Source organism: Musca domestica, unplaced genomic scaffold, assembly GCF_030504385.1.
Source record: "Musca domestica strain aabys unplaced genomic scaffold, Musca_domestica.polishedcontigs.V.1.1 29, whole genome shotgun sequence".
Lineage (NCBI taxonomy): Eukaryota > Metazoa > Arthropoda > Insecta > Diptera > Muscidae > Musca > Musca domestica.
This window is the reverse complement of record NW_026712296.1, coordinates 9,965,182-9,991,429: the sequence shown is the minus strand read 5'-3', so window position 1 is coordinate 9,991,429 and position 26,248 is coordinate 9,965,182. Positions and strand designations below refer to the sequence as shown.

General features: G+C 35.5%; 1 protein-coding gene across 2 annotated transcripts; it reads right to left on the bottom strand.

The window, feature by feature from the left end:
- Window positions 1-310: 310 nt before the first annotated feature.
- LOC101892393 (cytochrome c1) lies at window positions 311-1,732 on the bottom strand. 2 transcript variants are annotated; one of them, XM_005185091.4, is made up of 3 exons: window positions 1,653-1,732; window positions 1,536-1,590; window positions 311-1,467 (listed from the first exon to the last, which is right to left on the bottom strand). In XM_005185091.4, exons 2-3 carry the CDS (start codon window positions 1,536-1,538, stop codon window positions 538-540), a joined length of 933 nt encoding a protein of 310 aa, XP_005185148.1. In that variant the 5' UTR covers window positions 1,539-1,590; window positions 1,653-1,732; the 3' UTR covers window positions 311-537. The 2 variants fall into 2 exon arrangements, with proteins under 2 accessions (XP_005185148.1, XP_019892873.1); XM_020037314.2 differs by having other exon boundaries at window positions 1,536-1,724.
- Window positions 1,733-26,248: the final 24,516 nt, after the last annotated feature.

Below are 26,248 nucleotides of genomic sequence, written 5' to 3'. Positions count from 1 at the left end.
GTAGTATTGCATGAGATTGCTTTCCTATAGTGGAAACATCAGCTTTCAAGTACAATGAAGTTTATATTCGAATTATTCTCTTAATTGAATTTCTAGGAAAACATCTCTCCATATTTTAAGAGTTTTAAGAACTCCTTTTAATAAATATTGAAATTACCCACATGAATATTTAGAATTACCCACATATATATCCACTTCAATACCTTCGAAAACATGTGCAAAAATCTCTTCGTCTGAGTTTGTGTGTGTATGTAAGCCAGTGTGCTACACTTAAATTAACACCCATCCATCCATCCATAATTACATCACATTTAATTGAATTAACATTTTATTTGTAAGCGAACTTACCGATGGCGTAAAGCAGAAACATATTACCAACAAAAATTAACACTTCAACTATAATGAGAATGAAATTTTCAAAAACAAAACGTTTTATATCTTAAGTTAATTAAATTCATGGAACAGCAGCACCTCGCCTCGCCTGGGTGAGAGCTACTAAACTTAAACATAGAAAACAAGTGGGAGTGTTCATCCAGACTAGGAACGGCGCTTAATGACACGATAGTGATAGCCATCCTCAGCCAAGACGGCAGATTCACCATTTTCGGGACCTTCAGCCTCGACAACACCCTCTTCAAGGGGAGCCAAGGTTTCTGGGTTTGAGGCAGGTTCTTGCTCAATGGTCATCAGTTCCATGGGAACTTCACTGGGCTGCTTATAATGATAACCGTCCTCGGCAAAAACGGCGGTTTCTTCGTTGTCAATGGGTGCTTCGGGTGCAGCTTCTTTAACTTCGGCTGGGGCATCTTCAAGGGGAGCATCAGTGACAGCTTCCTCGTTGGATATTTCTTCATTGGGTTTTTCTTCATTGACCTCTTCCGAAGCGGGTTCTTTTTCTTTCTCTTCCTCTTTGGCTGGTGGCAAATATTCTTTGTTTGGTGTTTCGCTGATTGTCATTTCTTCTGCTTCGGGCTTGGTTTCTTGTGCTGGTGGCAAATATTCCTTTGAAGGCTCTGGAGCTTCAGTGGCCATTTCAACTTCTTCGGCTTGTTTTGTTTCGGCAGGTTGGGAATTTTCTTCAGATGGCATGGCTTCTTCTTGGTGTTCCTCCTCGCTTGCGGCTGGTGGCAAATATTCGTTGGACGGCTTTGCCATTTCCAAAGGAGGCAAATAATTCAAACTCAAATGGGAAACATCACGACGACTTCTTACAACAACTCGTTTCACGGTCTTATATTCGTAGCCGTCATTACCCAAAACGGCAGTATCTTGAACTTCAGCCTCCTCGACGGGCAATTCAGTTGCAACTTCAGCCTCGTTTGTTTCCTCTGCCGTCGGTGGCAAATATTCATTTTTGGGTTCGGCTAACAGCTCCGAAACATCTCTCCTTAAACGGGCCGAGGACGGAATGTAAGTCAAGCCATTTACCACCAAAAGGACACAACTTAACGTGACAAGAAAGAGTTTCTAGAAAAGGGAAATAATGATTTTTAAAAATTCACCGAACATTTCAAATAATTTAATTCTTCATTTACCATTTTGATTAGATCTTCTATACTGCGTTACAGTTGCTGGATGAATAATAATTTTCTGTAATCACAATTTTGTATTTATACAAAAAATTCACACCTTGAAGTCGTTACAAAACTCACGACACGAAGAAAAATTCAAGCAATATTCTCCCCACCCGTCAACCGTCAATCGCCAAGAGCCAGACCAGCTGGTCGACAGATGCTGCAAAACACTTATGGGTAATTATCAAAATCCCATTAGGGCGACCACGGCATGTCCAACAAGCGCCAGTTTGAACTAACATCGTTCATCGAACATGTTCGGTGAGCATGACATGGCAAAAGCACCATCAAGGGGGCTTAAGCACAACCGTCGCGGCCGTCGACGACGCGCCATTGATCATTCAGTTAATACTGTAACACTTCATTAGCAGACAAATGGGGGCAAAAAACGATCACATTGAGTATCACTTCAGTTCGATGTTAACCATGGTCAGTACCAACAAGCTCTTCAACTCGTGTCAGTATCTCCTGAATGACTGGTGCGTTGCGGGGAAAATCATGAAGCTCCAAATTAAGTCACTTATTCTTATTATTCTACCTCGTTGCGTCATTGACTTCGCAGCCGTCACATGCGCAACAAAAATAGCAGCATACAATCTCTTCTGGACTTAAACTACTTACCAGACTGACTGTGATCCAAATATTTGTGTTTGAAGTCAATAAACAAAAGTTCTAGAAGTTCGGACAATTGTTTGCTCACTCTGTATAGAAAGTAAATTTAAGTTGTTGATTTTATTCAAAATTTACTTCCTACATGTCCATTAAAGTTATCCAAAACAAAAAGAACGTGTATTTATTACTGGAAATGCTATGGGGAATACGTTCATGACTCATTTATTATGTTTTTATACCTTCAGCCTAAAGAGAGTTAATATCATTTGCTACGGCCAAAACGTGCCTCATCGTGCAATGGCGGGTTTAGACACTATGTTCATTTTTGTACCAAATCCGTTTTAGGACATTTGGAGTCGATCTAGGAGTGTCGGTCCGCCCATCTGGCTGTTTGTGTCTGGCTGGTGTGCACAATAATTCTTAATAATTTTAATGGGAGTATCCGATTTGATCCAATCTTGGTACAACGTTATATTAATGTCAAACTTAGATCGAGTTCGGAGATGGACAATATCGGTCAACTCCTTCTGGTACCTCACTCACAACACGTTAAAATTTTCACAGAAAATATTTTACCATTTAGAACAAGATGGGATTATCCAATTTGGTGCAAATTTTTCAGATTCCAGTATTTGTATCAGTGTTATGTCATGTGCGAAAATAAAACACTATCGGCCCACGCCATCATGTACCTCCCCCACAAAAGTTAAAATTTCGAATAATTATAACTCTTGTAAATTGTGAGATAAGAGTCTGGATCTCTTCAAACTACACACATCACAATTATTTTAACCTGGTCTGGTCTGGTGTAAAGATGAAATGTATCGGTCCACTTCTTCTGGTACCTCCCCCCACAAAGTGTCAACATTTTGAATATTCGATTCCACTCAGACTTGGCATATCTCAATATTTCCATCAACAAAATATATGTTAAAAATATGATAGAGATCCATTCCTTCTGGTACCTCCCCCACAAAGGGTCAAAGTTTTGTATAACAAAAACGATAATAAAATCGGAAATAAGCATCCAGTTCTCTTCAAACTACATACATCACAATATTTTTATTAAACCAAGGTCTGGTGTGATAATGGAACATATCGGTCTAACCCAACTTCGGAAATACAGAACCTCCCCCACAAAGGGTCATCGGCACTAAAAAATACCAAAATGTCGATAACCTCAAGCAAGCCCTTCGCCGGAAATGGGCCAAAATACCGCAGAGCAATATTCGGGAAGCGTGTGACGGTTTCATTGGCCGTTTGAAGGCCATAATTCGTGCCAAAGGTAACCAATTTGAACTATTTGAGCTATTTCCGACATATTTTGCTTTCATTCAATAAAATTAAAAAAAAAAAAAAAATGTAAAAATTATGGCGTTTGACTTTGTTGCAGTTTTTTATCTCACCCTGTATACCCTCTGTATGGCTGAAGGTATCAAAATATCATTTCCCTATCTTTCTAAGATATAGAAACGGAGTTCCCATTATAATAATATGAGTCATAATACGTTAATTACGAGAACATGTTTAAAATGTTTAATCGACAACCTTGAACTCTACCAACCAACTAAGTACAGATTCCATCCCCGAAAATTGTCAATGACTGGTAAGAGTTGTATCGTCTCATAACCATCGCATTACCAATGAAACCATAACATTCGATATAATCTCTTCACCACAAGTTGTAAATAATTTTCGATTGTTGCCAACTCAGAACGATTCGAGTATGAGAGTCGCTCATTCAGCTTGGGGTCATTCATTGTTGCGGCCATATATCCGGCAGAACACCACTTGAGTCGAGTTGTGTTTGCCATGACATTCATATTTCATAGTTTAATTTTCACACTTTTCTAAATGCCCTTCGGGGAGTCTTTGCACCAAACACACAAAGGTACACACAACGGGTAAACCCGTTCTAATTAGATTCGGTAAGAAAAGCTTCTATAATCAGCGTGGTGATGTTTGTAATGAATCTTTAAACAAAACCACCCACACACACACAAACCAATTCGACCTTTGTGCTTTGTGTATTTTTCGGACAAAACTAATGAAGTTAATGAAATTGAACACCTATTAATCGAAAGGCATTGTACGCAACAACAACAACAACAAAGTGATCGAACAACCAGCTGATACTTGAACAACCAACTCAAGTGGATGCAAGTTTCAAGTCATTATCTTTTATCAGAAGTAGTCATTGCCTTGACAATGAATTATTTTTAAATAACTCGTTTGCAACCAAAAACTATGTACTTCAATCGGATGTTGGTTTGTAAATGAGGCACAAGTAATATAAAAAGTATTGAAAATATATTTAAAGGTTTAATTTAAATTTTTACGTAAATATTGAAACAAAAAGGGAGTAAAATTTATCTATTTGTGGTTAGTGACTAGGATTTTCTTCAGGGTAATAAACAGTGTCTCCTCAATCGACAGGAAATTAATTTTAGCAATTCTTCACGCTTTATATCTATATTTAAGGATTTTGTTGTTGATTTAAGGATACTAACCAGTACGGCAGCCACATAGTTTTTGGGTTGAAGAAAACTCTCACTAAATTAGGAAATATGTTCCATAGAGAAGAAATTCACACATTCTATATAATTTTTGTAGTCTCCACCATAGTATAGTAGTATTAAGTTTGTCATTCAGTTTGTAAAACCTCGAAATATAAATTGTGGACCCCACAGATCAACATATATATATATATTTATGCCGATTTAGCGATGTCCGTTTGTTTGTCTGTCTGCATGTGGAAATCACTCTAGCTTTCGAACAAAATTAAATAGGTTGATCAAATTTTACTCAGATATATTTTACGTCTGCAGGACATTTGTTAGTGAAAATGGGCCAAGTAGGTCCAGGTTTTGGTGTAGTCCCCATATTTTTTTAGCCAAAATGTTAACCCGAATTAATTGTAACTAGGTAGTTTATAGGCAACCTCCTTGCATAGAACTGTCTATATAGGTCCAAGATTTGGTATATTCCCCATATGATTGTACATCCAGATATTCGGTACTGTATGGATTTAGCTACATTTTTCAAGGAATTATCTCAAACTTGGCATTCCAAGTTTGCCTTCTATACATGTCCAAGTTTGTGTGTAGGTCCCATATAACTGTACCTCCAGACATTCGATATTTTGATGATTTGTGTCACACTTTTCACCGCAATTGTTTTAAATTTTGTATTAGCAGTTTGTAATGGTTACTACCTCCTTTGACAGAAACTTGGTCCTATACTGGTCCACATCTTAGTATGGTGTAATATAACGGCATTTGGCAATATTTGCCACACTTTTCTACCAAAATTATTTCAAATTCGGTATTTTGGGTTTTCCCACACAAATCTTCGTCTTCGTGCAGCCCCCATATAACGGTGCCTCCGAATATTCGTTATTGTGATGATTTTATGTATATAACGATATTATGTATACACGATAACTTTCGAAAGGAGTTACAGATAAGGTTCAAACTGTAAACCGTGAAGATGGTAGATATTGGATTATTCCCTCTGGTACCTCCTATACAAAGGGTCAGAATTTGGAAACATTTTAACTCTTATAAAATAATGAAAAATAATGAAATGAAATAGTGAAATAAGAGTTCGATTGTCTTCAAATTACACACATCCCAACATTTCTGTTAACACAAGATCTGGTGTAAAGGTGGTATCAAAATTGTGAATAATTATATCTCTCATAAAATAAGAAATAAGCAACCGATTTATTTTAAATTTCACATATTTCAATATATCTACTAACACAAGATCTGATGTGAAAATGGCAGATATCGGGCTACTCCTTCTGATACCTCCCCCACAACGGGTCAAAATTTTGAATAACCATGAAGCTTATAAAGCAAGAAATGAGCATCCGACTCCATTCAAACGCGGTATATCCCAATAGTTATATCAACACAAGATCTAGTATAAATGAGGAATATATCGGAGCTCTCCATCAAGTATATCCTCCACAAAGGGTCAAAATGTTGAATAATTATAATTCTTATAAAATGTGAAATAAAGGTCCGATTGTCTTCGAAGATAGCACATATCAATATTTTTATCAAGGGAAAATTCCAAACGATGCAAAACTTCAAATGCGAAATTTGAAACAATTCCGGAGAATAAAGTCGCTAATATGTGAGCTATACGAAGAAGTGGACTTGCATAGACAAATTTCCGTCATATGGTATAGTATCCATTACGAACATCAAATACGAAATTCGAAACAATTTCCGTTAATAATGTCCCTAAAATATTCAAAATACTGGATATCGTAAGGTATAGTTATATGGGGGCTATACGAAGACGTGGACCTGCATAGACACTTTTACGTCATAGGTTGATGTACCCATTACGAACTTCAAATACGAAATTTGGAACAATTTCGATGAATAATGACGCTAAACCATACAAATATCGAATACCTGGGGGTACCATTATATGGATGCTATACTAAAACGTGGACGTATGTAGACAATTCTCTTTCGAGGGTAAGAACTCAGAAGGAACCGCTTTTGCTGATTTTCAGACAATTTCTTGAAAAATATGGCTACAATCATCAAAATACCGAATTTGGTGTAATACAGTTGTATGGGGGCTATGCTTAACCTGCCTGGAGACAAAATACCTTTAAATGTGAATAAATCTTTTGTGTCTCCTACCATCGCTCGTTACCGTAATACTGGTAGCGTAGCCCGACGTTAAAAAAATGGACGGAAGAAAACAGCAACATCAGCAGAAATGGTTCCAAAAGTAAATAAGAGACATGACCGAAACCCGCGTCGCAGTGGCCGAAAAATGGCTCGTGAGCTGAACATATCACAATATTCCATTCGGTAAATATTGAAAAATGAGTTCGGGATAGAGCCATTGAAATTCCAAAAAGTGCAAGAACTTACATCGCAACAGAGAGTGTAGACTCAAAAGAGCTAAAGAGTTGCTTCGCTTGGCCGAAAGTGGTGAACTCCCGATTTTGACATTCGTTGTCCAGCAGTTTGTAAACAAACAAAATGATCGTGTTTATTTGCCGAAGAAGTCAACTGAAAATGTGCACCTTCGGTTGACCACCAGAACTCTAGCACCGGTCATGGTGATGGTGTGGGCCGCCATAACATCCGATGGTCGCTCTTCTCGCTTGTATTAATCAACCGTGGCATCAGAATAAATTTCCGAATATAATCGCGAAAATATTCTCAAGGTTGTATTAAAGCCATGGGCACGCAAACATTTTGGCCGCAAGCCTTGGACATTCCAACAGGACTCAGCACCATCGCACTCAGCACGCGTCACCCAAGAATGGTTACAAAATGAGGTTCCTCGCTTCATTTCCAGCGCTCAATGGCCACCAAAATCTCCGGATACCAATCCGTTGGACTATTGTGTCTGGAGTATTTTGGAAAGCAAGGTTGGCACTAAAAAATACCAAAGGGTCGATCACCTCAAGCAAGCGCTTCGCCGGGAATATGCCAAAATACCACAGAGCAGCAAATGCCGCATTCAGGCAGCGTGTGACGGTTTCATTTGTCGTTTGAAGGCCATATTTCGTGCCAAAGGTGACCAATTCGAACAAATCTAAACTTATTCTAAAATTTGATGCCATTACCAACATTTTTTGCTTTCATTTAATGAAATTTAGAAAAAAAAAATAAAAATTATGGCGTTTGACTTTGATGCAGTTTTTTTATGTCACCCAATATATCGTTGTTAGGTCTAAAGTTAGTAACATGCTATGTACGGTGGAGGGTATGATAATGCATGTCAAAATTTATTTTAGTAAACTGATATAGGTGAAGGGCACACATCCATCGGCAAAACCGAGTCGGTATAAGTTGTTTTTTTTTTTATAGACGACGGCAGATAAGTCGTTTTGACAGGCACCTATGTAAGGGTATGATTTAAACACCCACTAACCTCTTTTAAATGACTCGCAATCCGATCGTAATTACAATTTCGACAAAGGACCTCTAGCATCCATTAACCCAGTTCGCGTGCATATTCAATTTAAAATATTTTCATAAAAACGCTATCAAAGAAATGAAATTCCAAACTTTCTCGCTCATCTCATGTTTCAATGATTTTAGTTTAGGAAACGGGTTTTTATTGACACGTGACACTTTTTGTTTGCCTTTTGATTATTTTGTTTGCTTTGCACAACCAGCGGCGAGAGATTTGAGGATTAAATTGATTTATTCTCTCTCTCCCTCTGTGTTTTGTAAATGAAAGTGTTGCACTGGCCTTCCATTGTTGCCATTGTTTTGCAAATCGTATCTGCTGTCGGTTTGGCTTGGATGCTGTGGTCTCTAAAAATAAAACGTAAAGTTTTGTTTGTTGCCCACACACACACGCACAAAAAAAAATAATTTCCTTTTTATATTTCGTTGCTGGTTTAGTCAACAAAACGGATAAGCTGTCGGAACTATCTATACAAAAGCCGGTTATCGAATGCGGTATTGATTTACAAATCCATTTGTTTGCAATGGCATAACATGTAATTTATTATTTTAAGCCCATCTACGTAGATGTGTGAGTGAGCACTGGAAATTGAATTTACATTTTTGATGTGTACTCGTATTTCGAAAGGGATTCGTTAAGATTTTATCGCAACTAACTATTTGTGCCTAATTGAAACAAGTAAAGGGGAATCAAACAGATTTATACGCTCAATCTATGGCACCGAAGATCGAAGATCTTTACATTTTATTATACACTCCACCTTAGTATGGAGGGTGTATTAAGTCATTTCGTTTGTAACACCTCGAAATATATGCATTCAAGACCCCACAAAGTGTATATATTATTCATCAGCATTAATTCTACGTCCGTCTGGGGAAATCACTCTACCTTCCGAAAGAGTTAAAGTAAGTTGATAACATTTTATCTGTAGGACTTTTGGTATTGTCCTATATAAGTCCATGTTTTGGTATAGACAGAAAGTCGCCTAGCCCCCATATAACAGTACCTCCCTGTATTCGGTATTTTAATGATTTTAGCAACATTATTCACAGAAATTGTATTTAATTTCGTATTTGAAGTTCCTAATAGGTACTACAGGCCATGCAGAAAATTGAATATGCAGGTCCCGATTTTCGTATAGCCCCCATATAACAATACCTTTCTGTATTCGGTATTTTGATGATTTTGGCATTATTCACCGGAATTTTTACCAATAAATTGCCGAAGACACTGTATACTTTAAATGCAATGGATCTAATAAATCTTTGATCACGAATTAAAAAAAATGTAGAAGAGTGAGAACTTTCCCCCTCTATTTTGGCTACAGAGGGTATATATAAGGACTCTAGGACTCTTTGGAACAAATCCGTTTTAGAATATTTGGAGTCGATATTTAGGTTTCCGTCCATCCGTCTGTCTGTCAGTCTGGCTGGTGCCCACGACAACTCTTGAAGGGAGTATCCGATTTGGTCCGAACTTGCTATGTCGTAATATTATTGTCAAACTTAAAACGAATTGGTCGGAGATGGGCATCATAGGTCCACTCTTTTTGGTATCTCCCCCACAAAAGTTTAAAATTGTCAAAGGACATAATTAACCTCATAGAAAAAGAAAGTATCATTCAATTTTGTGCAAACTTTCCAAATCCCAATATTTCCACCAGTTCTAGGTCAGTACTAGGTCGGCCTTCTCCTTTAGTACCTCGCATATAAAGGGTCAACATTTGGAATAAATATAACTCTACTTAAAGGTGAAATAAGGGACTGAGTGTCTTACAATTTCACATATTCCAATATTTTTATTAACACTAGATCTGGTGGGAAATTCTGATATATAGGTCTACTACTTCCTATAACTACCCCAAAAAGGGTCAACATTTTGAATAAATGTATGTCTCTTTAAATTTCACACATCCCAATTATTTTATTAACAAAAGATCTGTTGTTAAGATGGGATATATCGGTCTACTCCTTCTGGTTACTTCACCACAAGGGGTCAAAATTTGCAATAATTATAACTTTACTAAAATATGAAACAAGAATCCGATTATCTTCAAATTTCACACATTTCAATATTTCCACTGACACACTATCTACTGTGAAGATGGAATATATCGGTCCCCTTCTTCTAGTACGTACGTCTAGTACATCTAATGAAAAATGAAATTGGAGTCCGATTGTCTTCAAATTTCACAAATCCTAATATTTTTATTAACACAAGACCTGGTGGAAAATTCGGATATATAGGTCCAGCTACATCCTCTACAAAGGGTCAAAATTTGAAATAATAACTCTAATAAAATGCGAAATAATAATCCAATTGAAAAACCACACTTCCCAATATTTTTATCTACAAGATCTGGTGCGAAGATGGGATGTATCTGTATACTCCTTCTGATTCCTTCCCCACAAAGGGTCAAAATTTGGAATAATTATACGAGTACCTCCAACAAATTGATAAATAAGAGTCCGATTGTCTTCAAATTTCACGCATCCCAATATTTTTTGAATACAAGACCTGGTGTGAAGATGGGATATATCGGTCTACTCCTCTGGTACCTATCGCATAAATAAGCATATGATTCCTTCTAAATATAGCACATTCTAGTACTTATACTTACACAAGATCTTGTATAAAGAGGTGAGGTATTAATGACGTTAAATTTGGCAAGGTCGAACTTTAAATAACTTCCACTATAAAATCGAAATTTAACCTTTGAATTTGGACGACTGTAATTTTATACATCCACCACAAATATGCCGAGGCGATTTACTCATGTCGCTTACATCGACATTTAAATGTTCAACATTCCGCATCCGCTGCCGTTCGTTTATTGTTTTAAAATTTCCCCTTTAAATGATGTTTCGCAACTCTTTCATTGTCACATTATCATCAAAAGACACAAAAAATTACGCAGCCAGCATGGACATATTTTTTGGTGGAATTAAAATACACAAAAGGTTCCATTTAAATGCTATTACAAAAGTTAAATGGGTTCACAGCAATCGACAAAAGAAGAATGTGGCTTCGTTTGTCCGGCAATGTAAAGTAATTTTTTTATATTGTAATAATATTGGGTTTGTTTCAAATGAAGTAAACCGAGACATTTTTTTCTTTTGACTATCAGCCTGTTGCATTCTTTTAAATCTAGGCAAGCCTTAATGAAGTCAAAAGGAAATGACAACAAAAAAGAGTTGAACGTAATAAAGTAATTATGGGTCAAGAATCCTTTTAACATTTTTCTAAGCTTTTGAAATTGAAGGGGGTAAGAGGGAAATAAATTTATCTACCCACCCATTTAATGAGAAACAAGTAAAAAAGCTGTAAGTTCGGCCGGGCCGAACTTTTAATACCCTCCACCATTTGGTACAAATTTGGCAATTTCCAAAAAATAAAACCCGTTAAAAATTCTGTTAAAATCTTAAAAATACCGAATGCTTATACGATGACGTGGGCCTGCATAGGCAACTTTTGTCATAAATTATTACAATATTTAAATGCGAAACTTGAAGAAAAATCTGTTTATAATGTAGCTAAAATCGTCAAAATACCGAATATGGGGGGTACCGTTATATATACGAAGACGTGGACCTGCACAGACAATGTTCTGGCATGGGCTGAAGTATCCATTACGAACTTCACATACGAAATTTGAAACAATCCCTGTAAATAATGTCGCTAAAATCATTAAAATACCGAATATCGGGGGGTACCGTTATATGGGGGCTACAGGAAGACGTGGACCTGCACAGATAATTTTCTGTCTTAGGCTGTAGCATCCATTGCAAACTTCAAATGCCAAATTTGAAATAATTCCTGTGAATAATGTCGCTAAAATCATCAAAATACCGAATATCGGGAGGTACCGTTATATGGGGGCTATATGATAACTTGGACCTACATGGCCCATTTACGAACTTAACCTGCCTACTGGGAAAAAATACATATGTGCAAAATTTTAGCCTTCTATCTCAATTTGTTCGAAAGATAGCGTGATTACAACAGACAGACAGACGGACATGGCTAAATCGTCTTAGAATTTTACGCTGATCAAGAATATATATACTTTGTTGGGTCTGACATGAATATTTCGAGGAGTTACAAACGGAGTGACAAAATTAATATACCCTCCATAGTATGGTGTAGGGTATAAAAATTAGAAAAACACAAAATTGTACAAATTCAGGAGCTACCGTTGTTATATACCCTCAAAGTGAGGAGTTTGTAAGCATTTTTTTCTTTCAAGAATTTGTAGCAGTAATAGAACAAAAAAGTTTTTAAACGTTCTAAAATGTTACAAATTGGACTGTTAGTTTTTTATACCCGCCACCATAGTATGGAGGGTAAATTAGTTTGTCATTCCGTTTGTAACATCTCGAAATATACATTTTAGACCCCACAAATTATTGATCAGCATAAAATTTTGTGTCGATTTATCAATGTCCGTCCGTCTATCCGTCTGTGGAAATCACTCTAGCTTCCGAATGAAATGAAGTAGGTTGATAAAATTTTACTCAAATGGGCTACATAGCCCATATACACGTTTTCGTATAGCCCCCATATAACGATACCCCCGATATTCGGTATTTTGATGATTTTAGCGACATTATTTAACGGAATTGTTTCAAATTTGCTATTTAAAGTTCGTAACGGATACTACAGCTTAAGAGAGAAAATGGACCATGTAGGTTCACGTCTTCATACAGCCCCCATATAACGGTACCTCCCGATATTCGGTATTTTGATGATTTTAGCGACATTATTTACCGGAATTGTTTCAAATTTGGTATTTGAAGTTCGTAACGGATACTACAGCTTATGACAGAAAGCTGCTTGTGCAGGTCCACGTCTTCGTATAGCCCCCATATAACGGAACCCCCGATATTCGGTATTTAGATGATTTTAGCGACATTATTTACCGGAATTGTTTCAAATTTGCTATTTTAAGTTCGTAACGGATACTACAGCTTAAGAGAGAAAATGGACCATGTAGGTTCACGTCTTCATACAGCCCCATATAACGGTACCTCCCGATATTCGGTATTTTGATGATTTTAGCGATATTATTTATCGGAATTATTTCAAATTTCGCATTTGAAGTTCGTAATAGATACTACAGCCTATGCCAGAAAATTGTCTGTGCAGGTCCACGTTTTATAACCCCCATGGTACCTCCCTATATTCGGTATTTTGATAAATTTAGCTACATTATAAACAGATTTTTTCAAGTTTCGCATTTGAATATTGTAATAGCTTGTGACAAATGTTGACTATGCAGGTCCACGTCGTCGTATATTTTTTTTTTTGAAAATTGCCAAAATCGTTCCATATGGTGGAGGATATTCAAAGATCAGCCGGCCGAACTTACAGCTTTTTTACTTGTTTTTTTTTTTCTTCTGGTTTTTCGTTTGGCTCGAGGTCAGAATTTAAAAAAAACAGACGAATTTGTTTTTTTATGTATTAATTTATTTGTCCGATATTTCGACTATCTTCGATAGTCATCATCAGGGATTTGACTTGAAAAAAAAAACAATTAACATTTAGTATAAATAAATAAAACAAAACCCTATAACGATAATTACATTGGATTTTAACTCTTCTGTTTTTAAGTTCTCTGATGCAGCTTTTCCATCTTTTCCTTTTTACTCGAATTTTCCAACTAATTTTTCTTATGCTTTTCGATGACATTTCTATAAATTTGAGCACAATGTTCCGTGTCAGTTTTGTAGTTCATTCGTTTAGTTTTTTTTTTTTTTTTTTTGAAAATGCTGCTTTATGAAAATAAATGAATAAAAAAAATTGGGAGGCATTATCTTCACAGTCGAACTAAATTTTGTAGAAATGTTAAGTTGTGTAAAATTTGGGCTAATTTGGCATTTTTTTCACTAGCCATGTGGAGAGATGAACTGCCAAAAATTGATTGGGATCTTCGTCACTTGGTAATGTTAATTTAATAAAAATTCTGAAACTCAATATTTGGCAATGGGAATTTTATGAAAAGATTGGGATTTGCAAAATTTACAATTCTATGGGAATAATTATTAATCAAAAGTTTAAGCAGAATGAGTAGAGCGAAATGTCTATTATACTTACGATTAACAGAAATTTTGAGATACATGAAATTTGATGAAAATCGCTGACTTGTGTCGCATGTTATAAGGCTTATAATAATTCCAAATGTTGACTCCTTGTGATTGAGATTCCAAAATGAATTGGCCTATAAATTCCATATTTACATCAGATCTTTGGCAGAGAGAAATATTTAGAAAAGTTTGACCCTTTGTGAGGAAGGTAGCAGAGGGAGTCACCCGATTTATTCCATCTTCACAACAGCTCTTGTGTTGGTAGAAATATTGCAATGTGTGAAGCTTAGAATGAATTGGTTGCTTATTTCGCATAATATGAGAGTTTGGATTATTACAAATTTTGACCCGTTGAGGGGGGGGGGGGGGGGGGGTACCAGAAGGAGTGGTTGTATATATTCAATCTTCAGACCAAATATTGTTTAAGTAGAAATTTTGGGATGTGTGCAATTTAAAGAGATTTTAATGCTCAACTCCTTTTGGTTATTCAAAATGTTGACCCTTGTAGGGGAGGTACCAGAAGGAGTTCACAACAGATCTTGTGTTGATAGTAATATTGGGATGTGCCGAGAGTTATCGTGGGCACCAGCTAGCAGGAGTAGAACGATATACCTCATTATCACATTATGTCTATATTGCAAAAAATATTGAGATGTACGAAGTTTGAAGAAAATCGTTGACTTGACTATCGTTATGTTATGAGAGTTATAATTATTCAAAATTTTGACCCTTTGTGCAAGGGGTACCAGAAGGTGTTAACCGATAGAGAATGTGTCAAGTACAAAAACAAATCGAATGTTAATTTCGAAATTTATGATCGTCATCGTAATTCAAAATTTTGACCCTTTTTAGGGGAGGTACTAGAAGGGGTGGGCCTATATCTATAATCTTCACGCCAGATCTTGTGTTAGTAGAATTATTTGGATGTATGATGTTTGGATGTATGATATGATGAAGAAGAACCAGTAAAAAAGCAGCTAAGTTCGGCCGAAACCGTTATATGGGGGCTATACGAAGACGTTGTCTTGCATAAGTACTTTTTTGTCACAGGCTGTAGTACCGATTCAAAACTCAAATATGATATTTGACACAATTCCGGTTAATAATGTTGCTAAAGTCATCAAAATACCGAATATCGGGAGGTGTCGTTATATGGGAGCTATAACAATACGTGGACCTGCATTCGCATTCATTGTCATAGGCTGTAGTGCTCATTATGACCTTCAAATACGAAATTTGAAGCGATTCCGGTGGATAATGTCGCTAAAATCATACAAAAAATGCCGAATAAAGGCAGGTATCGTTATATTGGACTTTTCCGCTGATCCAGAATATATATACTTTTTTAGGGACTAACTGTGTGTTTTGAGGAGTTGCAAACGGAATGACAAAGTTAGTATACTATCCATAGAACGGTAGAAAATATAAACAAGTAAAAAACATTAAGTTCGGCCGGGACGAACTTTTAATACCTTCCACCTTTCACCAACGGAGCTAGAACCCATTATGCTCAACAAATACCAATTTTTGGACAAATCCATGAAAAAATGTGGCAAAAATCATCAAAATACCGAATATCGTGAGATACCGTTATATGGGGGAAATACCAAAGCGTGGACCTATACTTGCAATGTTTCGCCACACGAACTAGGACCCACTATGACCTACAAATACCAAATATATGACAAATCCGTGAAAAAATGTGGCAAAAATCATCAAAATACCGAATATCGGGAGGTACCGTTATATGGGGGCTATACCACTAGGTGGACCTATACATGCAATGTTTCGTCACCAGAGCTAGAACCCACTATGATCAACAATAACAATTTTTACCGAATCTCGGAGGTACCGTTATATACAAAGCGTGGACCTATACATACAATGTTTCGCCACACGAACTAGGACCCATTATGACCTACAAATATTAATTTTCAGACAAATCCGTGAAAAAAATATGGCAAAAATCATCAAAATACCGAATATCGGGAGGCATCGTTATATGGGGATTATACCAAAACGTGGACCGATATATCTCATTTTCAATACCAACCATTCTAGACACAATACAAATTATACTGCTAAATGTTGACGCTCTACGTCAAATAATGTGGCCTGTATAGTGATTTCAACAGACAGACGGAGAGACAGGCAGACGAGCATCGTTAAATCGACATAGAATTTTATGCTGATTATGAATATATATACATTATGGGGTCTACGACGAATATTTAGGGATGTTACAAACGGAATTAAAAAGTTAATATACCCTCCTTTGCAAGGTGGGGGGTATAAAAATCGGGTATTTGTTGTGCATTTTATAAGCATTTTGGTTATTCAGAATGTTACCCCTTTGTAGGGTAGGTACCAGAAAAAGACGTCCTATATTGTCCACTCTGTATTTTTCCATCCCATTCACTATTTTTTCTTACCTCATAAAAAGAGAGGTAAGGTAATTAAGCATTTGGTTGGGATATACCAGGAGGAGTAGACCGAAATTGCCAGTCTCCGAACTTGATATAAGTTTGATAATAATATTACAATGTACCAAGTCTGGCCGAAATCGACTACTCCCTTCGAGAGTTGTCGTGTGTATTAACCAGACGGACGGAATATGTAAAATTAGCAAAGATTTGTTTTTCATATTTATCCTTCGTAGTTTAGACGAAAAACTATAGGTTTTTACGATTTCACCTAATATACCGATGAGTTCATTTGTAGGTTTTGAAGAATTTGCATTTGTTGTATTCCCATCACCTCTTCGTATAAACTGCACTCTCTATCTCTTTTTGTCAACAAATTAGATATTCTCTCAGAATACTCTTTACTTAACTACTCAAACTCAAGCAAATCATATTAATTCAATGCTAATATTAACTAGGTTAAAGCTCATGGGTAAGAGGCCATTTATTGACGTAGAAAAAAACTTGCAAAATTAGTAACAATCTCTTTTTTATGAATCCAATCAAAGTTTGTTCAATAAAACAAACATACATAGTGCGTACATCATATAAATGGCTTTCATCATCAACCTGTGTCACTGAAATGGGGACATTTTTATAAAGTTCTTCCACAACACGAAGTTTCTATGAATTATAATATAATACGTGGAATACAGAAAAAAATTAGAGAAAATGCATGAAAGTATTAAAGTAAAAACCAGTAAAAAGCGCATAAGTTCGGTAGAGCCGAACTATTAATACCCTCCACAATTTCGAAAAAAAAAAATTTTAAAAATTTTAGAAACGAGTTAAAAAGTATCAGCCGATTATGCCGACAGATGTATGCCCTCAGCCATATTATTTTAATGTATTTTGACTTCTTCTTATGATTATTCAAATTGGTGACCCTCCATGGAGTATGTACGGAAAGAATGGGCCAATATTGTCCATTTCGTATTGCACCTAAATATATACGATATAAATATTGCGGCGTGTCAGGTTTGGACTATATCGACTACTTCCTTCACTTTATATGAGATATGTGATAATTTTTGGAAAATATTAAAATGTGCGTGAGTTACTGACCGAAGTATTCAATTTTCATACTTCATCTAATACAGATAAAAATATTGATATGGGCAAAATTACAAGAAAATTGAACATTTATTTATGCGAAATTTTAAGCGAAATCATAAATTTCATATTCATCTCAATAGAAATATTTATTTGTCAGGAATTGCTGACTTGTTTTGCAAGTTTTAATAAAGATTAAGGTATTGAAAATTGTGACCCTTTTTGGGTGAGTTACCAAAAGGGGTTCGCATCATCATATATCATCTTTACAACAGATCTTGTGTTAGCAAACATGTCTGTATGTGTGAAGTTTGAAGAGAGCTGGATGCATATTTCGCTCTCCTTGATCGTTCTGTTTTTCAAAATCTTAAACCCTATGTGGTGGAGGTATCAGAAGAAATGGTCCGATCTTTACCATCTTTATAATAGATCTTGTTTTAATGGAAATATTGTGATGTACCAAATCTGAATGGAATCGGATATTAATTTCGCTTTGTGGTAGAGGTACCAGAAAGAGTGGACCGATATATCCCATCTTTACAGCAAATCTTGTGTAAGTGTAATTGATGGGATGTGTGAAATATGAAGAGAACCGGATGCTTATTTCGGATTTTATAATCGTTTTGGTTATTCAAAACATTGAACCTTTGTGGGGAAATTACCACAAGGAATGGTCCGGTCTATACTATATTTATACCAGATCTTGTGTTGATAGAAATATTGATGTGTGTCAAGTCTGAATAGAATCGAATGTTAATTTCGCGTCTTTTGGGCTTCATGGATATTCGATATTGTGACCCTTTGTGGTGAGGTACCATCTTCACACCAGACCTTGGGTTAATAAATATATATTGTGATGTGTAATTTGAAGACAATCGGACTTATATCACATTTTATAAGAGTTATAATTATTCAAAATGTTCACCCTTTGTGGGGAATGTACTTGATGGAGTGGACCGACATTTTCCATTTTTCGAACCTGACTTAGAACTGATGCAAATATTAAGATTTGCAAAGTTGGAGCAAAATCAAATAATCCTCTCTCTCTCTGTGCAGTAAAATATTTGTTTTGAAAATTTCGACTTTTTGTGGGGGAGATAGACAAATTTCTGTCTTAGGTTATAGTATCTTTTTCGAACTAAAAAAAAAACAATTTAAGACGATTCAGGTGAGGTATACGAAGACTTGGACTTGCAAAGACAATTTTCCGTCGTAGATTGTAGTACCACCTACGATCTTCCAGTACGAAATTTGAAACAATTCCGGTCTATAATGTCACTAAAACCATCAAAATACCGAATATTTGGAGGTAACGTTATATGGGAGCTAGACGAAAACGTGGATCGAAATGGCATATTTACGAACTTATCCTGCCTCCTGGCAAAATACATATGTGTGTTCTATCTCAATTCATTTCAAAGAGAGCGTGATTACCGCAGACAGCACACAGACAGACAGGCGAACGACGCTAAATTGCTTTAGAATTGTACGCTGATCAATAAAATATACACTTTTTTGGGTCTGATATGAGTATTTCGAGGAGTTACGGACAAATGAGAAAGTTAATATACCCTCCATAGTACGGTGAAGGCTATAAAAATTAATCTCATGATTAGCGTGGGATTCGAAGGAATTCCATTTAGAAGCAATCAACATTAATGACAGTCATCTCAAATTCAACTATTTTTTCCACGAAATCTAAATCTGTTGTCAGAATGGAACCCTATTGTTTTTGGAGATGACCGCAAATATTTAGGGGTTGAAGTGGACCAAAAACAGAAAAATGTCCTTATTTTGCAGCTGCTCTACAGGTCGTAATTATAGAGCAATCGGAATTTAGCATGGGGCTGGATTTTAGGGCTTGCCAGAAGCCTAACATTTTGTTTGGTCATCGGACAATATTAAGCGAAACTGGTGAAACCAGAAACACACGGAGAAGTCACTTCTGACCGTTACAGTGATACAAAATTGGTACAATGTACATGTACAAGAAATTAAAAAGGATAGAATAGCAAAAATATACCAATAAACAACAATAATAATAAACTACAACATTATTTTTCGGAATGACCTCTTGCCAGAAAAGGATAAAATCGCAAAAAAGTGCCAATAAAAAATTTAATATTTTTTGTCAAATTTTCTTTATCGCATGCGGTTTTTTCAATTTGACTTACAATTCTAAATATTCAGGTCGCAATTATAGTCCGATTCTCACGATATTTTGCATGATTGTAGGGTTAGGGTCGGAAAAAAGCTTATTGTTTTCACAACGCATATTTAGAGGTTCAAATGGACCAAAAAATTTAAATTCTATTGATTTTGCCGTCGCCCTACGGGTCACTATTGAAAAATCATCAACATAGAATATTGCATAAGGATAGAGTTAAGAACAGGGCAGAAGTCTAGCATTTTGGAAGTTGAACCGGACGAACCATATTGAATTATGTGGTAATCGGATCAGATTTAGATATAGCTCCAATATATCTTCAACCGATTTCGGGTTAATTGTGCACCAAATGACCAATATAAGTCCAAATGACCAGTTCCGAAGGAATTCAGTCTAGAAGCAAGTACATCAAATTTTGTTCAGATATAGTTATAGCTCCCATATATATGTTTGGTTTCTAAATACCTCACATTTGTAATATGTATTCGACAATAATGATATTTGCTACCACATATCAGATATAGCCCAGAAATACCTCTGTCAAGTTTTATCGAGATCGGATCAGATTTGAATATAGCACCCAAATATTTCTTCAACCGATTTCGGGTTAATTGTGCGCCAAATGGCTAATATCTGTCCAAAAGTCCTAATTTTTTTACATCCGACCGATTTCAGTCTAGAAGCAAGTACATATCATTTGCAGAAAGTCGGTTCTGATATAGCTATATAAGTTTCGTCCGATTTGGTGTTTAAGTCCCTCACATTCCTAATATGCATCCGACAACAATGATATTTGGTACCAGATATCAGATATAGTCCACAAATATTTCTGTCAAGTTTCATTGAGATCGGATCAGATTTGGATATAGCTTCCATATATATCTTCATCCGATTTCGGGTTAATTGTGCACCAAACGGCTAATATCAGCCCAAATGGAGTGAATTTCGGGACGTACGTTTCCATTTTGTTGAACTCGGCTCCGATATATATTCATTCGAAAATCCCATATATTAGTTACCTCCCATATATTAGTTACCTCTGAAACCAAACTATAACAGCTCTAAAGGCAAATGTTGATAGGTGGTATGATCTACCGGTATGATAGCCCGGTCAAAACCCAGAGGTAACATTTGTGAAGGACTGTATAGCATTATCTCAAAAAAATCGACTAAAGTGGACTTGGATCCAAGAAGCTTTTCCAATATATTGTTGTGTTTAGGGTATCACATGGTCGACCCCCGTTATACTTTTCTACCAAGAAAGCATTCCGAAGTGCAGCGAAATGTCAAAATCGGTACAAGCTGTTATTGAATTGTAAGTAACCAGTCCAATTACAGATCGGAAGATAAATTTCTAAAACTCGCATTATTAAGCAATAGGTCCTAGGCGTAAAAAATGTTCCTCGAAAGCATTCTAGGAGTAAAGTCGCATTTAAACGATCAAAATAGTTTTGTAATATGAATTTCTTTATCCTTCACATTTGATATGTGAATTTTCAATGAAATTTAATACTCATATTTTATCAAGAAAAATTGACATGTGGTCGTTTTTGAGATTATATGTTAAACGTATCTTCTAAGCGAACATTCACACCTTCCTTCATGCAATTCAGAAGTGTTAAATCTATTTATGGATTTCTTATTAAAACACAAAACTAGGTCAAAGTTCACAATCAAAGTTCAATGTGCCAAAGAAAAAGTTTCGCTAAAAGGCAACAAGTTTGTCTTGTCTAAGTTTTCTCAAGTATTTTCAGTTAAGTGTAATTTACCCCCCAACTAACTTTATCACAACTAACCACAGCAATTTGCTTCTTCGGAGAGATGTATATTTACAATATGCCAAAGTATGTGCACAAAACGCATTTTTAAACATTTTATGCAAGACTTTTGAATGGCTGTTATCAAAAAAAAAAAATAAATAAATAAATAAATAAAGAGAGTAGTATCGCCCTGCCTTAAAGTTCGTCAACTAAGCATTGTAAGCGATACTATTTTTGACATATTTTGCGTTATAAATAAAAACGAAGAGCAAACTAATTAGTTTTTGAACCCACCTTTATCCTCGCATCATTATGATAAAATCCAGACAACAGATGCAAAAATAGCAACATCTACCAAAAACTATTTCCAAAGGATTTTATAAAATGTAATGAGAAGTGTGTTTTCCGATATTTTTGCAATTACTGATTTTTATGAATTTTCATGAATGTAGCGTTATTAATAAAATGTCGAAAGTAGTACAAAGTTGATATGTTTATAAACAAGTAAAACCATATTAAGTTCAGTCGGGCCGAATTTTTAATACCCTTCACCTTTGGATAAAGAAAAAAGTATCTGGATTCAAACGTGTTACAGTTTAAAATACAAATTCCAGTAAGACCGTTTAGATAATGCTATTAAGCCGTTGTATGGCTTATGGAGTCGATTTAGGGACGTCCGTCCGTTTGCCCATCCGCCCGTCTGTCTTGCTGTTGCGCACGATAACACTCGAAGGGAGTATCCGATTTTGTCCAAACTGGGTACATCGTAATATTACTGTAAAACTTAGATCAAATTCGGAGATAGGTAATATCGGTCCACTCCTTGTAATGTCGTCTTTTCAAACCCACAAAAAAAAATAGCATCCAGGTTTAAATTATATTTGTCAAGGTGGTAACTGATGCTGACTTTTACACTTCACTGTAGGTGTGGGGGACAAATTTACTGGCACAGAATGAGAAGACCGAAAACAAGCGTTACAAGGTATTCATGAAAACAATAGTTCAGCGACAAACCTACATTCCATTCATTGTTGTTTTCTTTTTTTTTTCTCTCTAGTTTATTAATTTGTGTTACATATCTTGTTTTTGACTTGAATTTCGACTCCCTTCCTTCCTGACCGTAACTCATGGTTAGCAGATCAGTTTGTTCAATAAAGTCATGATGCACGTAATTAAACAACGACTTCCATAAAACTCGCGTTTCGGTCAAAAATATCAAAATATATTAACAGATGAATTATCAACTTTCGGCAAAGACAAAACATTCGAAAATTAATTGAAGTACAAAAAAATAAGTGAAGCCCCAAAAGTGTTATTGAAATGAAACAACATCTAATTATTATAATGTTTTCGAAGTGTATAAATCTTGAAAAGTTTGAAAACCACTGGAAATTTTTTCTTTCATCAGAATTTCGTTGAACGTACCGAGATCATCACTGTCGATATTACTAAACTTGGTTTCTTGTGGAGAATTTATCGAAGGTCAAAAAGTACAGTGTCATTGGTCTTCTTGTTAAAATTCAGGTAAACCAACTTCCTTCTTTCTTGGACCTTTAAGTCGAACACATCAGTTTTGGTAACTTGCACCCATAAAATAGAAAGTTAACGTGAAAATTAACATTAGTTACTTAAACCAAAAAAAACACCTCCGTTTATTATTGTGATCCTAAAGGAAATTCCTAACCTTAAAGTCAATTAAGGGATAACAATAGCCTTACTAATCAAAACGAGCAATATTTCTTTTGAAAGGTAATAGAAAGTTTTAAAGTAAAAATTGTTCAAAATTGCCACATAAGCATATTTATTTTTTTTTAAACAGACACCTCCCACACATAGATCCTATCTTCCTTAGTCACGTGGAAGTGGCGTTGGATCTATTAAGCCCAGGTCGTGACTACCCACAGGGCAGTGGCGGCTTGGGAGGAATATCTTTCTATACCACCTTCAAACTCGGCATTTACTACATAATAGAGATAACAGCAAAAAAAAAGACTTGCTTCGATTTCATAACGCATCAGCATGAACAGTAATGATGCCTAAAAACTAACATACACCAGGCTATTTCCGTATGATATTGCCATAACTTCCAGACCAATCGATATTTGGATGCGTCTAAATAGCTGTCCCATGATGATAGGCACAATGCACTGAAATAAGCATTCGGTCTTCGAAAAATCTGCCATCAGTCAATACCTAAAAATCCATTATTTTGCGGAAATCGTTCTGAATTCGGCTGGTTAACTAAATTTTACTAGCTTTAAACCCGTAACTTTCCTACAAGGATGATGAAGTAAAAACTAAGGGATTAAGCATCTAAAAAGAACACACACTTCGTAAGCCGCCACCATTTTGTTAAAAGACCGCACCGAAATTTAACTATGTCACATTTGGCGGCAATAATTTATTGAAAGTCAACAATTTTATCTCCTTAATCTTCCGTTATATAACTACAAAACATGATATTTTTTTTATTTCATCAAGTGTTATTTCCAACTAAATTTTTGTATTTTTTCGATGTTTAAAATTCAAAGTTGATCAATGCAAAAAGGGACAACAAATAATCATCACATCAATTATAACCCCCTATACAGCAAAACGACAGCAGCAACAACATTACACAACGTGGAGGCCTTCATATTGTTCGTGATATTTGTTGGTGAGTCTGAATAAAAGACAAATTAAATAAGTATGTAAGTAAACCAAAAAAAAAACTGTTTTTTTTGTCCAATCATTTGCATTGATAGACTTTTACATAGATTGTAAGTTTGTTTGTAGTGAGCGAAAAAGAGCAACGAGATGATCATCATTTACAGAGTAAAGAGAAGTATAATTACAAACAATATGATGATGATGATTTTCCCCTTGTTCTTTTTGTCTAGTTGATCTCTTTCATTACCTATGGGTTAAGCAGAGACAAAGAATTTGAATAGACATTGGATTTTTTTTTTTGTGTTCTTTGTTTTGCTAAAGCAACTCACCATTTCTTTCCTTATTTACTCAGAGTTCATCGAACTCTTCTTTCTCCAAATTGGATTTGTTGGTACAGTACCATCTTTATGTAATTTTGAAAATAACTTCTGATAACCCCATGAATTAAAAATATATTAATAATTTAAGGAACAATAGGTATAAGAAAGCTAATAAGATTATTATTATTTTTTTAAATAAGTTAAAATGGTTTTTAAAGCCAAAAATGAATCTCCCCTCTGTCTACAATAAATTTGTTATAAAATCTATAATGCATTGTTAAATTCCTGGCGATGTTTTCATTTAAAGAGATGAGATATTAAAAATGGGAGGAGTTTAATTTATTTTGGGGTTCTCCTAAATATATAGTGCTTAAGAGAACATAGGAAGGCGTGGGTTATGAAGCACCTCTCCCAACATCAGCAGGGAGAATTTTATTTAGCATATGTAGGAAAATACCCAAATCACTAGCACCTGTTTTCATATATTAATTTTTTTTGTCAATATAAAAAATAGGGAGTCTGCAACAATATTAATTCCAGTAATGTAAAAAGAGATTTATAGAGGGAAGGACCCGAACTCCCCCACCCGACTAGTGCTAGCGAATGAAGGCTCCCGCAGTCCTAACTCTCGTAAATTTTATGATGCACTTTTAATAAACATAGCATATCGAAGTAATTCGTGGACATTACAGAATTTGGCGCCCAACGTGGGGCCGATAAGATGACAGTATCTTCATGGCTCTATTTTAAATTTGTTGTACTTATAAAATTCAATTCGAAATAGTTGTTGGAATTATATAAACTGTTGATTTTGTTTCGGTAAATAGTTATTAAAGTTATTCTGGATCTTTGGGAATCTGAAGTGCTCGGATTAGCCAACCGTTTAGTTGAAATAACCCTTTTAACTGTTCCAAACTCAATGGGTAAGATAATTCATCAAGTTGTAGCATTTCTATAGATTTATTTTCTTAACTATAAATAACTGAGGAATCAACATCTGTAGAAAAGACTGGATTCATTTTATTTGCCAGATATAGAGCATTTTTTTTGACCGCTTTTCTATGGAGATAGTATTTAAAATGATATTAGTTGGTGTGTTCATTATAGTTAAGATTTTAGATTTACAGCTGCTCAATCAACCAGTATTTTTTATATTTTCTCATATTTTTCTTTAGTATTCATACTCCTACATTATATCTCATCTCTACAATGAAAACGTCACATTTATTGATCTGATCTATCTTTACATTGTTTTATCTAAGACATTAGTGTGTCTACAACTTAAACTTTATACTCTGCTTTGGAAATAATCTTCCTAGGTCAATTGAATAGACTTACTGACTATATAACGACTATTAATTATTTAATATGTCTCTGGAACGTACTCCTCCACCATCGATTGCCCCTGTGGCATCTGCACTTTCCGAAGAAGTGGAAAATATTTGTACAATTTGCAGTCTTTTGATGGGTGAAGGACAAGATTGTCTTATTATTAGTGAATGTTCACATAATTTTCACCGATCATGTATCGAAGAGTATTTATCCACAACTTCTAATTGTCCTATTTGTAAGAGACCCTGCCAACTTAGCGAGCTGAGGTCTTCTGATAA